Genomic DNA, 15126 nt, shown 5'->3' with positions numbered 1-15126 from the left:
CAGACAGATCCTTCGGATTCTGCAAATGGGAGGTGCATTTGTAGATGATAATGAGGCCCAGGCTGACTCCTCTGGTGAACTACATTGCCATTCCTCAAGGTGTAGCGGGAGCCAAGTCGATTCGTCTGCTCCTAGCTGGCACGATGACACGGACACCGATATATCTAGTACGTAAGTTGCAGAAAAGCACTTGGAGACTGCCTTGACACCTTTTTACCGTTGATTCACCACCTCATGATGAAGACGCCGCGGCCTCGATTCCGCTTTGTTATTGAAAAGTTTTACCGCCACAAATCTCCTTTCTTTCCCTCGTCGGCTACTTTCTATATTCAAACGCGCTATACCGTGATTGTCTGGAAAGTGTGTGACCCTCAGCTTACCATTGCTGGTCGAGTTGAATTTATCTTCTTGAGCGTCTCTTTACGGGTGTGCTCGCAAATCACAAAACCGAAGTGTTCGATCACCGAACATTTCTCTTTCTCATATTCACTGTCTCTCGTCACATCTGTCTTCTCAAACCTCTCTCAAGACAGGACATAGGTACGCGTATGATGTGATTGTTGATTGTAAGCAGCTGAAACTTACAAAGATCAAGTCTTTCTCATTTGACATGGCGCCTCCTACTGCCATCGAAATTGGCGAGCCCATTCTGTGGTACCACAAAGCCGGAGATCAAACTTTCGTTCAGCTGCCGCCGGTCAAAAGGGGCATTGCTGTGATCAAAAGTGCCGTTTTCCAGAATGGTGCCCTTACGCTCAGGCAAAGGGGCAGAGGCGCGTGGTGTGAGCTCGCCTGGTCAAAGTAAGAACCGAATTGCTAATGAGTTGGCCCATCTTCACGCTTGATCTGACATCGTTTTTTAGGGAGCGCTTCGGTGGGACAAGCATGAGCTGCACGAAGCTAAGGCGGCATTCTCTGTGTTTCTCGATCGCTCAAAAGCCCCAGAAGCTACATTCGGAGCTGAAGAAGTATCGAAAGACACGGATGAGGCCATCGCTAAGGCCAAGGAATTTCCGCTCGTCAAGAACATGGCCGATTTCTTTGCAATACGGCTCGACGTAAAAAATGTGAGAGTCGTGTTCAAGAATAGCAATGAGCTCGTCACCTCCAGCAATAGTATCTTTCGGATACGCCATCTTATAAACGGGAAAGTAAGCGATGATGTCGACTCCCAGGTTGCTCAAAAGTTCCGGTTAGACAACCTTGCAACCCGCTGTGAAAGTGACGAAGAGTGGAAGCAGACTGCGGCTGAATACGCCACGGATGAGGTTGCAGCCGACACCATGGCGCGCCTTCATCAAGAGGCGTATTACTATGAAGACGATGAAGGGGATGAGGACGAGCAGATAGACTTAGATGAGCAAGAGAAAGAGGCCCTGCAGATCCATGACGCAGCCGTTGCCAAGCGTCACCAAGAACGTGAGCAGAGGAGGAAGTTTTTTGCGGAGGCGGAGGCTAAGGATGCTGAGGAGGATGAGAAAGACGCATCGACTCGCCAGGCCGTTTTTGATATTTTCGTGAGATTGAGGGAGAATGAGGACGAGCCTGAGATGGGGTTCGAGCGACCTCAATTCAGAGGCGGGAGATAATGATATCATAATCAACTCCCATCAATATATCGGACCAATTCAATTTCAATTCGTTGTCTCACAATACTGTGGCAATTCAACATCTGCTTTCTTGTCAAAAGGGGACAACAATGGGGGTTCAAAGAGCGTACGCAGCGAATCAGTCACGAACGTAGCTCGGCAGGAGGTTTCATCTTATCGACCACGTGCAATTTCAGGGTCGATAGTGAGTCGCACGTGGAACAACAGCCCAATGATCATACTGTATAGCGATCTCTACCATACGGATGATCAATCTTCTGCCAGATCGTTGCTCTATAACTTCATATAGCCGCCAACCTAATCATTAGGGCTACTCTCATTGGACTCCCGGGGCCCGGAGACGGGTCGGCAGGATGAAGAGCGGGAACAGATGCAGACTCTGACAGCACGAAATCGACATGAAAATCACCAGCCTGAACCTATCATGTCAAAGCACCAGCACACGTGGGCGGCTGCTCCCTCTCTTTATGCTTACCTGTTATACAGTGAGAGAGCTAGAGTACTTGATGTGGAGAGTGGAGACAGTGTCGCGTGCCGTCCTTCTTTCTTCTGAAGCACGAGGAAGTTGAAAGCTGCGCATAGCAGTACCTAATGACTCAAAATGGAACCAAACATGTTGAGGAGGAGCAAGCGATTACCCACAATGAGACTGCTTCACGCGAAAATACAAGCTGAGATAGGTGTTCAGACAAGTTTCATAACCGAGGTCACCTCAAGCTAAAGAGATAAAGAAACTCACCTGAAAGATGTTTCAGGATCGATCAGCCGTTCCGGACTCAGGCGGGGATCCATCTCTTCATCAACGGCGTGCGCTCTTGCTCCAAGCGCGGCCATTTGGATTTCCGCTCCAATGGCCATCCGCTCTCCGCACGCCACCCTCCACATTTCTAAGTGATATTGGGTAACGCTAACGTAACCATTCGTACCTGCATAGGCCCATGTGCTGGCCGTCAAAACACCGCTTTGCGGCCCCGGTCGCCATGTGCAAGGTAGAAACATCTTGCACACCACCACACCACCTCTCTCACCAATGCTTGCTGTCGTCTGAGTATCAGACTTCTGGGGTAAGACCATGGGCTTCTGGCAGGAGAACGCCTACACGCGGACTGATGAGCATGGAGATCCGCTGTCTTTTGTAAGCTCCATGAAGCTCCACCACAAGTACCACTTTAGACAGACGAACGAGACTGACTGGATCCAAAGGATCGCTACCAGCGACGAGAGCAACAGTCACGGTCACGGAAATGGTGGACCTTCATGTCCAAATCTGACCTGCAGCTCTACTCCGTAACCGGCATTGGCTTCTTCCTGGACTCCTACGACCTCTTCATTATCAACCTTGTCTCGCCAATCTGGGAATACGAGTACTTTGGCGGCCTTGCCTCTCGGCCCCGAAAACCTCACTATCCTCCTCTCCTGCGTGGTGCGTGATCCATTTCCTCTATCTCAATCCTGTCCTCCCTTCTTTCCCCCATCAATAGAGATAGAAAACTCCTCTAACTCGACCCAACCATCCAGGCTTCGTCAACTCCTCCGCCAATATCGGCAACATCCTCGGCCAACTCACCTTCGGCTACCTCGGCGACATCTTCGGCCGGCGCTTCGTCTACGGCAACGAACTCGTCCTCGGCACTCTCGGCCTCATCCTCTGCATCTCCCTCCCCAACTCCCTCACCTCCCCCACCCACAAAATGCTCTGGGTCTTCTTCTGGCGCGTCCTCCTTGGCATCGGCATTGGGGGCGACTATCCGATCTCCGCCTCCATCGTCGCCGAACGCTCACATCTAAAGTCCCGCGGGCAGATGCTGGGCTGGATCTTCAGTAATCAGGGGTGGGGGAACCTGGTGGGGTGTGTGGTTAGTCTTGTGGTTCTCGCGTGTTTCTCGGGCGCGATCGGGGAGAGGGGCGAGTATGGCCAGCTCGACGCCGTGTGGCGGTTGCAGATTGGCGTTGCGCTGATTCCGGCGCTGGCGACGCTGTGGCCGCGCTTGACGATGCCGGAGGGGAAGAAATTCTTGGAGTCTAGGGAGCTGAGGAGTCCAAGACCGAATAGCGTGGGGAGTGTCTTTTCGATGAGCAGTCGGAGTGAGCAGCAGCAACGGAAGAAGGCGAGGACGGGGAGTAAGGAGGTTATTGTTTCTGAGGGACGGGAATTGCAGGCGGAAATCGATGCTGCGAGGGCGGAGATCGAGCGCCAGGGTGAACGGGCAAGGTTCGATGTTTTTGTGCAGTATATGAAGGATTGGAGGCATTTGAAGACGTTATTGGGGACGATGGGCTGCTGGTTTTTGTTGGACGTGGCGTTCTATGGAGTCAATTTGAATCAGTCAATTATCTTGAGGGAGATCGGGTTTACGAAAGGGGAGAGCGAGTATGAGAGGCTAAGGAGGAATGTTATCGGGAACCTGATCATTGCAATTGCGGGATATGTGCCAGGATACTTTGTGACGATTGCGTTGGTGGAGAAGCTTGGGAGGAGATGGATACAGCTTCAGGGGTTCTTGATCTGTGCGTTAATGTTTGCTGTCATTGCCGGCGGGTATAATGTCATTGGCACAGCGGGCAAGTTTGTATGCTTGGGAATTTTACAGGTATGTCACCATATGTTGCGTACGCACTCGAACGCAGAGAATGGGGATTAACTGGGTGTTTAGTTCTTCTTCAACTTCGGACCCAATTCCACAACCTTTATCATCCCCGCCGAGGTGTTCCCCACACGAGTCCGAGCTTTTGGACACGGCATCTCCGCTGCAGGGGGAAAGTCGGTGCCATTTTTTCCGCCCTGCTATTCAATTATCTCAGTCAGCCCGAGCAGATTGGCTTGGCAAATGTGCTTTGGATCTATTTCGCTTGTACTTTGTTAGGTGCTGGATTGACGTGGTGGCTGATACCTGAGACGAGATGGAAGGATGCTGATGTTAATGACTATGAGGAATGGTTCGATCGTTACGTGTTGCAACGGAGATGATCACTCGAGAACGTTTTCAGGTCGCTGTTGGACGACATGAAGGAAGTCTTGTGGGACTAGAAGAACAACGGTTCAATGGCTTTAGGAACCCAACTTTGGCGGTGATACCGTCAACACCGAGCCAAGACCAGCATTACTTCATCTTTCGCCTGAAGAAGAAAAGGCTTCGAAAAAGGCTGCAGCAGCGCCTTATGCCCTTTGAGGATATGACCAGAATTTGAAAGGAAGTGATAGCCAGGGTTTACAGAGTCGCTGTGGGTCCTCTGCAGGCGGTAAATCAGAAAAGGCGAGGAAGTCAGACTCTCCTACAATAGGATGACATGTATAGGTTGCGAACGGCTCGGGGCGGCGGAGATTGTTGCCACATGATCAGCGTCAAGTCATAACTCAGACAATGGACCTGGACGAATCGTCACGTTGAGGGCTGGGGAAAAGCACCCACTTACCCAGCAAAATAGCCGAGAGCTCCGCTATTTTTAGAAAATGTACATATTCTGTCGAGCTCAGCCATGAGACGACTGCAAACACGAACAAGATGGTCAGCAATTTTGTATCCGAAGCTCAGGATGACAGGCAGAAGGCTAACGATTAAGCTCAGCCTTGGAATCTGATGGCTGCCAAGCCCCCTGGCTCGGCCCGGATGCCCTCAATTCCGTTACAACAAGGGGCAGGTGGCAGCTTAGGGCGCGTGGCACATACCACCACTATTTATGTTTTGCCATGACAGCCTGCCTCGAAGACAAAGGCTTCAGATTTACTGCAGCCTGTTTCAGCTGTAGCCATGCCACGAAAAGGCCAGGTAGGCATTGGCTGAAATTACCCCTAAGACATGGGTTAACAGTCGTGCGTAAGCGCTAAGTCATTCTAAGGCTCGTGTGTACCTGAAAGCCGGGATATGAGCATCGGCTCAGGATGTCGTCAAGGATGACATCTCTTGAAGTGCCGAGTTGCACTCATAAAGAGGGGGCAGTCCCAGGACATGATATGCAGCGATCAATTCGTGACTGCTGGCACCAACCTGAGTGCCAGCCATGGCTGCCGATACCGAAAGACTCGTCTCGCAAGGCGCTGAACCTGGGAGAGACTCTGAAGAATTCGAGCTCAAAGATCGTGCAGCTCAACATGAGCCGGCAGGTAGGTTACGCGCTTTGGCCGTCGTATTCGCAGGTTTTCTAATATCATCTAGACCCTAATGTATCAAAGTTGTTCAATCCAACGAAGCAGACAGCACAGCTGGCCATCGAACAAGGATGGCGTCTAGCGATGACAATTATCCTTGTTGTTGCGACTGTCGTTGCGTTAAAAGCCTTTCAGCAGCACGGCAACATCAGCCATCAAGCGAAGATTGCCTTCAATACCATCATGACAGTCCTTACCCTCGCACTTGGTCTCAACTTTTTCGATGCCCTTAAGGAGATGGCTAAAACCCTGAGGTGGAGGATCCTAGCCGACCACCCCTTCACCGTGCGCGAGACAGACCTCATTCTCGGATCGGATAGCCTCCCAAGAGTGGGGACCTTGCTACTTGAATCTTACAAAAAGCCCCTTGTTTTCCTCTGCTGCCTCCTTTGGATATTGCTGAACATTACCGCTCAGGCTGGGGTTGCCGTGATAAGTTTGACATATTCTATGGACAGCGGCACGAATACTACAGGCACGTACACTGTCGATGGCAAAGTACAGACTCCGAAGCTTGATTGCTATTCCAATGGTACGACTTGTCCGGATAGCGCAGAAACCTCCATGAATCGTGCGCATTCATATGGCGTCCTCAGTCGGGATTTTGATCCTAGAAACCAAGAATGCACATACGCCAACGATGGTGATATTCTAGATGGCGATCAGCTATGCCAATATTTCGAGAAGAGGGATAATACAGAATTTGCGTATCGTTTTTCAGATTACAACCCAGCAGACAACACCACCGCGTATCCTTACCTCACCAAGCGAATCATCAGGGCCTCACAAGGAATCTGTTACCTATACGACCGAGACGGGGGCAATATACCAGTCATAGATAGTCCGGATGGTGGTGATTCTGTGTGGCTGTACAACTTCCACAACGACACCTACCACAACCACATCTTAGTCCCGAAATCGTATTCGGCATACGATTCCACAACGTTCATCTATAACGGTACAGAAACACCTCAAGATGAGACGGAACAGGCCTGTGGTGATCGCTGTCTTTGGATGTACGCGGTCCGATCTCTGGGTCCTCTGAGCGGCAACAGGCCCGAACAGATCTTCGCTTGTCCCATCACCATGACCGAAGTCTCAAACCCCAAAGACGAAGCCCACAATGTCACGAACGAAGTGGCGAGACAAGCCATAGCATCGATTGCGCTTAACGGCCGTTACTCGACTCCTGTGGACCCAGACAAGAAGGACTGGCATTCGTACCAAATCTATCCATGGGGGTCGCCCTGGGAGACTGAGGGTGTCGATGCGCAGGGGTTTGGCGCGATGGTCGCTCAGTTTGCCATTGGCAGTATTGCGAACATGGCCCCGCGCAACGGCCGTATAGAAGTCCCCGGCAACCTACCAATACTCGGCTATCATCTCTCAATTCATTGGCCGTATGCCATTACGCTGCTGGCAGTCGTTGCTGGAGTACATGTTTTGGTATTTGCACTCATGCTCTGGTTTGCGCGACCCGTTATCGTGATTGAAGATAGCAACCTTTGCACCGCCAAAGCACTACAAGACGTCGTGGCAAGGATCGATGGAGGTAAGGTACTTGATGGGAAAGAGCTTGCCAATGCTATACAGAAAAAAGGGGCAACAAATAATGGTAGGACCGTGTACGGGGTGGATGGCTCAGGAGCGAAAGATGCGCCGCTTGTGTTGAGCTTTGCAGAGCACAACCTGGTTCGAAGAAAACTGCCAGGAGCAGCGTTCCCTAGAGGCGTGTATGCTTGAGTCAAGGTGTACCTTGGAAGTTTTGATGGCCTGTGGCTGGGGCAACATCCCCGCAAAACTCAAATGGGAGAACAATTCACAGGGCTACAACATTCACAAAGCGACTGCAACACACTATTCAATGCATGATCGGCTGTGCATCGTAACATCTCTATATAGAGTGTAGAATTCAGTATCCGTCATCCTCAATACAGACCTAGATCGCAGATCGCGCAACGTGTACGGAATAATGGTGTCATTTTGCTGTGGCGCCTAAAAGATACGTCATAATAATAGAGTACCCCCTGCCGACCAGCCTGTTTACCGTCCCTTTTCCCTCCCGACAATAACTTTTCGTAAGACCTCATCACCTCTGTTTGCGGTGATCAACGGCTAATCAGTGAGCACATCAGGCTGATATATCAAGAAACTGTTGAAAATGAAGGTCGCATGGTCATCAGCTCTGCTGCTCGCTTTGGCGGCGGAGAGTACAGTGGCAAGCAGCTGGTTTGGCACCAAGGCTGGTGAGTCTCCAAATCCCTCATCACCTGCTCGAGCGACCACATCATCATCGATGACGAGGATTCTGAATATGATGCATTCATGACGACCAGTCCAAAACTCATCGCATGGGGACTTGCAACTGCATATGGTTCATGATCGCTATCACTTCCTGATGCTGACTTTACATTCACTTAGTCTACAACAAATGGCACGAAACTGAACTCGAGCGTTGGCTGTCTGACCACAACATTCCTTATCCAAAACCTGCAGATCGCAAAGATTTACAGAACACGGTCAAGCAAAATTGGAACGCCAAGATTGCGCAACCATACAACGACTGGTCAGCGCCACAGCTGCAGACCTACTTGAAACAGAAGGGTGTCCAGACCCAGAAGGTCTCTGATAAGAATAAAGATGGGCTTGTCAAACAGGTCAAAGGGTACTGGACTGAATCCGCAGATTCAGCCTCCAACGCGTACGGAAGTGTTCAAAATTGGATTTTTGATAGGTTAGTTCTCCACCACCCTTGTTCAACCAAATCGTGTGCTAAGTTGAGCGTGCAGCTGGACCGAGTCACAATTGAAATCATTCCTTGACAAGAATGGTATCCCTGCACCACAACCCCGGAGACGGGATACTTTGTTGGCAACAGCGCGTCAGAATTACGCCAGCACCGCGAAGAAGCTCAACGAGTACTCCGCTTATCCCGGAAGCTGGCTCTACGAATCATGGTCAGACTCTGATTTGAAGGAGTTTCTCGACGCTCGCGGCGTCCCTGTCCCGCAACCTAGCACTCGTGATAAACTGGTTGCGTCTGTTCGCCGCAATTCACGTCTCGCAAGCTTGACACTGTCAGAGGCAGCAGCTTCTGCTTCTTCGTCTGCTACAGCCGCTAAGGAAAGCTTGAGTGATGCCCTTCTCGATTCGTGGAGTGATAGTCAAATTAAAGAATGGGCGGACAAAAATGGTATCAAGGTGCCCCAGGGCTCCAAGCGAAATGAGCTGATCGCTCTCGCTCGTAAGCATCGCTCTCAATTGGTTGGAGATAACCCTGCGTCTTCTGTCTCAAGCGCATTTGGCGCAGCAACATCCAACGCAAAGAACGAAGGCTCTTCAGTCACCGAAGACGCCCAGTTGAAGTCTGAGGACGCATTCAATCAGGCTATAGGCACATGGAGTGACAGTCGCCTCAAGGCGTTCTTGGACGCTCGCGGTGTCCCTGCCCCACAATCGGGTAAAAAAGACGAGCTTGTTAAGCAAGTACGTCTCAACAAGCACAAGGCTGCTACCGGGTTTTCTGCTTGGACTTTTGATACATGGACCGTTGACAATCTTAAGTAAGACAATACTCCAAATCTATAGCATAACAGGCTGATATTTTACAGGGGCTACCTCTCCAACCAGAAGAACAAGGCAGCCAAGAAGTCAAGTGCCTCTCGCGAAGACTTGGTCAAAGCTGCACAGGATAGCTACTCAAGCGCTTCCAAATCTGGAGGCAGCAACTATGCTTCGGTGACCTCTTACCTCGCAGCATCCACCGCCACCGCAAAAGACACTACGTTTGACACCTGGACTGATTCGGAACTCAAGGCATACCTTGACTCATATGGTATCAAGACATATCAAGGCACGAAGACCAATGAACTCAAGGCCCTCGCTCGCAAAAATGCACAGTACTTCCGCTATGGTACCAATTCACCCGGTGGCTCCCTCTGGTCAAGCCTTTCGGGCAGTGCACAATGGGTGCTCAACCAGCTGAAGATTGGTGCAGCCAGCGGTCGCAAGGAAGGAGTCAAAGGAGGCGATGCAGTGAAAGAGGCTGGCACAACGGCTACACACCGTGCTGGAGAGGCGAAACAACGCGCAAGCGATAAGGTCAAGGAGGAGTTGTAGACAAACAGGCGGCGAGACATGCGTTGTTGGGAAACGAAAGGGGAAATATGTCTGGTGCGCCAGAAAGCAGGGACAACAGCAGTCTGCAGACGTATGTAGGTGCAAGAAGGAGAAAAGGGTGTTTTTTATTAGTAAAGATTCACTGCAGTCTGATCACGAGAATCTGCGGGTACCGGGGATATTTGAGACAATCAAGTTGCTGGTTCGTAGTTTTTTAGTTTTTAACCTTGAGACGTACCCTGGTGTATGTGACTACTGCACAGCCAACGCGGTCTTCCCTTCGCAGATCATGTCAGAAGGTCTGGACGAAGACTCGCCAAATAAGTTCTGCCAGTCAGTGATTCTCCCGCGTTATCCTTAAAAGCAAGCTTCGCATATCAATCCCTTTTTTGCGGACGAGGCTTCTGGCTTGTTTTTTTCTCCTTTCCTGAAGAAGATGATCCGAGGGCCTATAAGTGGCCGAGACGTGTTCAACGATCACGGATCACACGATGGCCTGGACGCTCGCCGGATGGTTCACACTGGTCAAACATACTATGACCATTTTCGCAAAGGTAAAGCAAAGACACCTAGCTTCGAGGTCTGATCACACCGAATTCTTAGGTCTCTTCCTCTCCATCTCGATCAGAGATTCAGGCTATGGCCGCTAGGAGATTTAGCCAACAGAAACGGGAAATCCTTTCTCGCATTTCTCTTACGCTCACTAACTTCTTAGACGAAAGCCATCGCTAATACTGAATCATTCTCCTCGTGTTTGTTCGCCCGGCGCTTTCCACAGTTTTTGTCAAGATCCCCCTTTCTCTTTTCCATTGTTCATTACTCACCGCCTTGCTTGCTGCCTCTGCCGCCCCTGCCTCCATTGATCTTCTCTCTTCTCTTTCCCCCACCTTCAGGCTCGGCCTCTACATGCCCGAATCCTCTCCCTCAACCCGACTCTTCTGTGGGCACGCGATTCTTTTCCGCTCCGGCCACTGACGGTGCAAGATCCGCGACTTAAGCACGGCCGCTTGTCTACCGCTACAGGCTACCCAGGCTACCTCTACTAAACATCGCTAGGCTTGGGAGGAACGTCTGGACCCAGAACTCTGGATGTTCTCCGACGAGCCTTACTGCTCGAAATTTTCATGAATGACGGCACAGCTACCGTGATGCAGAGCCCCCTCCCTGCAAGCCTGCGGTCATTCTCTTACTCAATGAGGCTCGTGCACCCAATGATGGCCGTGTGACACCACGAGGACAAGCTGCAGATTGACCAACGTAGATCAGCACTAGCCGGAAAACCTGGGGTAAAGGGTCACATTAATTCCAGGCACGCACGATCCAGCACTGGTCCGTATCGGACAAGGCAAACTTAATGCTTACGACGGAAAGGTTTGTGGCAAGACAAGGAACGAGGCATTTAATAAGAAAGTCATATATAATTGCTCGTGTGCTGCCATTTTGTTCTCAATTGCAATGCGGTCGAGCGTCTCGGAAATCGTCGGCTGCACTGATTTTGCCGGGATGATGATGGGATCAACCTCACCTTCTCCACCAACCACCAATGGCGAATACTACCACAACTCCTGCTCCACCAATCACGCCACCAGCAATGGCAGCTCGTCATCGCCTCCCTCAAAGCTTAGAATCCTCCACCTTGGCGACAGCATCTGCTACAACCAGGATATCGAAGCCCGGATCGCGTCCAAATTCGACATCATTCACCCAGATCCTGAGGACCTCCTCCGCAGTACCTTCATACAAAGACTGAAAGATAGAACATGGGGTGATTTCGATGCGATTATGAAACCCTTCTGGAGTTCAGGCAACATAGGTCGGTGGAACGACGAGGTCATACAACATTTACCTGGTAGGATGAAGATCATGGCTTGCGCTGGAGCAGGCTTCGACTGGGTAGACACTCAGGCATTAGCTGAACGAGGTACGAGCGTATCCCAAAGGAGACGCCAGGAACGATTCCTTGCAATTCATGACTAACATGGTGGTACTCTGTCAGGGATCATCTACTGCAACGGCGCCCATGCCTCGACCGAATCTGTCGCCAATGCCGCCCTCTTGCATATATACTCCGTCTTCACCTTTTTTATGTGGAGCACCACTGCCGCTCGCTCTGGCTCCCCAAGAATGTGGCAAGAAGCACACACAGACATACCCTTGAAGGCCCGCAATCCGCAAGGGCACAAACTCGGGATAGTAGGCTTGGGCAACATCGGCTTTGCAATCGCAAGGAAAGTGCGTGCAGCTTTCAATATGGACATTCTCTATACCGATCTCGTTCAGAAGCCCTCACAAGAGCAAGAAGTGTCCGCTACGTTCTACCCGAGTTTGAATGACATGCTACCTCATTGCGACGCTCTGCTTCTCGCCACGCCGGGAGGTAAGCCTATTATAACGCCCGACACACTTGCTCGTCTACCTGACGGTGCACGACTGGTCAACATTGCTCGGGGATCGCTCGTCCAAGAAGAAGCACTTGCTGATGCTATCGAATCAGGCCATATTAGTGCTGCAGCTCTGGATGTTCATGAGAACGAGCCCAACGTCAACCCTAGACTGCGGAAGATGGATCGACAGGTCCAGCTGACGTGTCATACCGGCGGCGCAAGTCTGGAGACAAACAACGGCTTCGAGCGGTTGGTTATGGAGAATGTTGAAGCCGTGCTGGAGGGACGACAAGCTAAGACAGCTGTAAACTTGCATTTCATGCATCAAACCAATGGTGAATCCCATGTCAACGGGGCAACGACCAATGGTGTCGCTGCTAACGGACAAGTCAACGGTCATTGAGCCAAAATTGAACGAAGAGACGTGCTAATGATGCGGTAATGGAACAGGAAAGGTAAGCTTATGGCATATATAGGAGCATACTGTTTGATACCCTCCTTTTGTATGATTTTCATGGGTATGTGTATGATATACCAGGGAGGGAACTTTATTTATCTTCGGCGTGTGCTAGCTATGTCTCGGCATTCGCTGATGGTGAGTCAAGTCATGGTCGCAATGAAGAAGGCCCACTTACTCTCTATACAGATACCAAGTGCCTTCCTAATACCCCTCCAGTCCTTTCAAAAATCATCATCCCCGTTCGCAGTCAAGGTCTGGTTTTTCCGAGTCTACTGCCAAGCGTCACGAGAGTCGTCTCGCCACGTGACCAATTCCCGGTTTTGGTAGTTCCTATCGTCGAGAACCATGAAACACGAAACACCCAGTCTACTCTCTGTTCTCCAACTTCCTTACCTGATATTGTATGTGAAATCCTATTGTCGCGACAAATACTCGGATTGCTGTTCTTTCCCCGCGTTATATGAATGGCTTACTCTGCCACGTACCTCCTCTTGCTTCTACACCACTCCACCTCCAACCATCTTTCTGTCATACCACTCACAAGGACAGCACCGCACTGTTCGCTCCTAATCGCGCTTCACCGTCTCTCATATACGATAAATCCCAACTCCCCACCTCAAAGCAGCAGGCCGCTCTATTCCCGCTCTATACCATACCATACCCATCATGGAAGTAATACCTCCCTAACCCTCCCTCTGTTCATCCCCGCCCCCGCCCTTGCCCCCGCCCTCGTCCCTACCGTCAGGCCATCCTCCCTCCTCGTCCCCACTCCACCTCACCGCCATCTTACTCACCCACATCCCCGTCATCGCAGCCCAAGCCCAAAGGCCCTCGCCAGATAACCACCATCCGTTACCGCCGCAAGCACTCACGGCATCCATCACCGCCATCTGCACACTCTCATCGCCCGTCAATATGCTTGTGCTCTCTAAGCGGTGATGTATATCGCTTCTGCTCGACCTCCTGACCCTGTGGTGGGAGCGGTGGGAGTAGTGTCTACGTCGGCGGCGCTTGCGTGGGGGAGGGGAAGGAAGTGAGAGCTTCAATCCTGATTGGGTGGGGGGATGGGGGTTTTGGTGGGATCGATGGGGCAGGAATGCGGTAGGAAGGGTGAAGAGGTTGGTGGAAGTAAGAGAGGTTGGAGGGAATGATGGTGGAAGGGAGGGAAGGGAAGGGAAGGGGGAGGGAAAGGAGAGTAGACGGCTTGAGTATAAGGGGGTGGGTTGGATGGTTGGGAGTGAGATGGGGTGGTGTGAGATAGGTGAGAGAATCATTGTCAATAAGAAAAATAGCGGATATACAGTGCGTGCTGGTTCCCAGTGGGAGGGAAACCAGAGAGGGAGGGTTTGAGATGCCTGTGCTATGCATGCTAATGCGTTTCAAACTTCATGTTCGACTTCATAATTTTACTTTTCGCCAACGCCTTCGTATACGATGCCGTCTACGATGCCTCCTAGCTCGTAGGGGGACGATGTCCATTGCCTTCTCGCCTATCCTGGCAATCCACCCTCAAGACCCAGAATCATGGCTGCCGATCAGCTCCACCTTGTCCTGTACACGAACATATTAGCAAAACTGTCAAATAGCTCCTTGCTTCAGTTCGCCCTTTCACCCCTCCCACCCCCTCTCCCTCGGCCCCCCTCCCTTGTCAACAAACTCCAAAGAAAAGGCACTCACCCTTCCAAAACCCCTGATCAACTTTATCCTCCTTATCCCCACTCCCCTCGGTAGCCCTATCATGTCGTTGTTCCATCTCCTCATTATGCCTCTTCACCTCCTCGCTCTCCACCCGGTCCTGCTGCTGTGAGATATCGTGCTCTGATATCTTCGGCTTTGCTCCGCTTTTCTTCGTTCCTTCGCCACCCTCCCCACCGCCAGAGGATACTTTGCCTCCTGAGTCTCCGGGAGCGCCTGTGGAGCCGCCGGATTGGGCTTCTCCGCCGCCAGATTGTGTGGATGAAGAGGAGGTGGAGGATTTGTCGGCGGGGGAGGGAGGTCCCGGGTGTTCGTGCGTGGCGGTTGTGGGGTTTGGGCCTTGTTCCTGCGGTCGCTCGCCTTTGGGGTCGCCGGCGCCGGAACCGTAGTCGCCTGGTCCTGCGAGAGGTGTGGGGGTGGTGCTGAAGGGTTGTGTTTTGTAGGCGTTGTTGGTAGAAGTCATGGGAAGACGAAATCGTAGTAGTGAAGGGAGGGATCGAGGTGTGCGTTTGGTGAGAGAGGTGGTCTGGCGAAGAGAGCGAAGGAGTGGGAGATTGGTAGGAGGCATGTTGCGGGAGACGCTTGTGGTAGAATTGGGAGCAGTGACTGAATATCTATGGTAGTAGGTGCAGCATGGGTATTGAAGGATAACAATGACTTAGAGCAATGAATATTGGTAATGACAATTGAGCAAGAAGCTTCTCATGACGT

At 51.3% G+C, this 15126-nt stretch overlaps 6 protein-coding genes across 6 annotated transcripts; 5 read left to right on the top strand and 1 right to left on the bottom strand.

Moving 5' to 3' along the window:
• Positions 1–740: 740 nt before the first annotated feature.
• Positions 741–1589, top strand: KY384_000720 (uncharacterized protein; the record flags this gene model as incomplete). Its single annotated transcript, XM_044809254.1, has 2 exons — positions 741–782; positions 864–1589. The coding sequence occupies 2 exons, from the start codon at positions 741–743 to the stop codon at positions 1587–1589; spliced, it is 768 nt and encodes a 255-aa protein (XP_044665241.1).
• Positions 1590–3301: 1712 nt separating this feature from the next.
• On the top strand, positions 3302–4252 carry KY384_000719 (uncharacterized protein; the record flags this gene model as incomplete). Its single annotated transcript, XM_044809253.1, has 1 exon — positions 3302–4252. The coding sequence occupies one exon, from the start codon at positions 3302–3304 to the stop codon at positions 4250–4252; it is 951 nt and encodes a 316-aa protein (XP_044665240.1).
• A 1357-nt stretch (positions 4253–5609) lies between these two features.
• On the top strand, positions 5610–7500 carry KY384_000718 (uncharacterized protein; the record flags this gene model as incomplete). Its single annotated transcript, XM_044809252.1, has 2 exons — positions 5610–5712; positions 5765–7500. The coding sequence occupies 2 exons, from the start codon at positions 5610–5612 to the stop codon at positions 7498–7500; spliced, it is 1839 nt and encodes a 612-aa protein (XP_044665239.1).
• A 418-nt stretch (positions 7501–7918) lies between these two features.
• On the top strand, positions 7919–9876 carry KY384_000717 (uncharacterized protein; the record flags this gene model as incomplete). The annotated part of the gene is made up of 4 exons (XM_044809251.1): positions 7919–8003; positions 8179–8491; positions 8547–9320; positions 9369–9876. The coding sequence occupies 4 exons, from the start codon at positions 7919–7921 to the stop codon at positions 9874–9876; spliced, it is 1680 nt and encodes a 559-aa protein (XP_044665238.1).
• A 1506-nt stretch (positions 9877–11382) lies between these two features.
• KY384_000716 (uncharacterized protein) lies at positions 11383–12663 on the top strand (the record flags this gene model as incomplete). Its single annotated transcript, XM_044809250.1, has 2 exons — positions 11383–11797; positions 11873–12663. The coding sequence occupies 2 exons, from the start codon at positions 11383–11385 to the stop codon at positions 12661–12663; spliced, it is 1206 nt and encodes a 401-aa protein (XP_044665237.1).
• A 1579-nt stretch (positions 12664–14242) lies between these two features.
• KY384_000715 (uncharacterized protein) lies at positions 14243–14983 on the bottom strand (the record flags this gene model as incomplete). Its single annotated transcript, XM_044809249.1, has 2 exons — positions 14243–14271; positions 14398–14983. The coding sequence occupies 2 exons, from the start codon at positions 14981–14983 to the stop codon at positions 14243–14245; spliced, it is 615 nt and encodes a 204-aa protein (XP_044665236.1).
• Positions 14984–15126: the final 143 nt, after the last annotated feature.

This window comes from Bacidia gigantensis (assembly GCF_019456465.1).
Source record: "Bacidia gigantensis strain McMullin 20006 chromosome Unknown contig_74, whole genome shotgun sequence".
Classification (NCBI taxonomy): Eukaryota; Fungi; Ascomycota; class Lecanoromycetes; order Lecanorales; family Ramalinaceae; genus Bacidia; species Bacidia gigantensis.
Note: the sequence above shows the minus strand (reverse complement) of the source record. Positions and strands in the feature narration are given on the sequence as shown.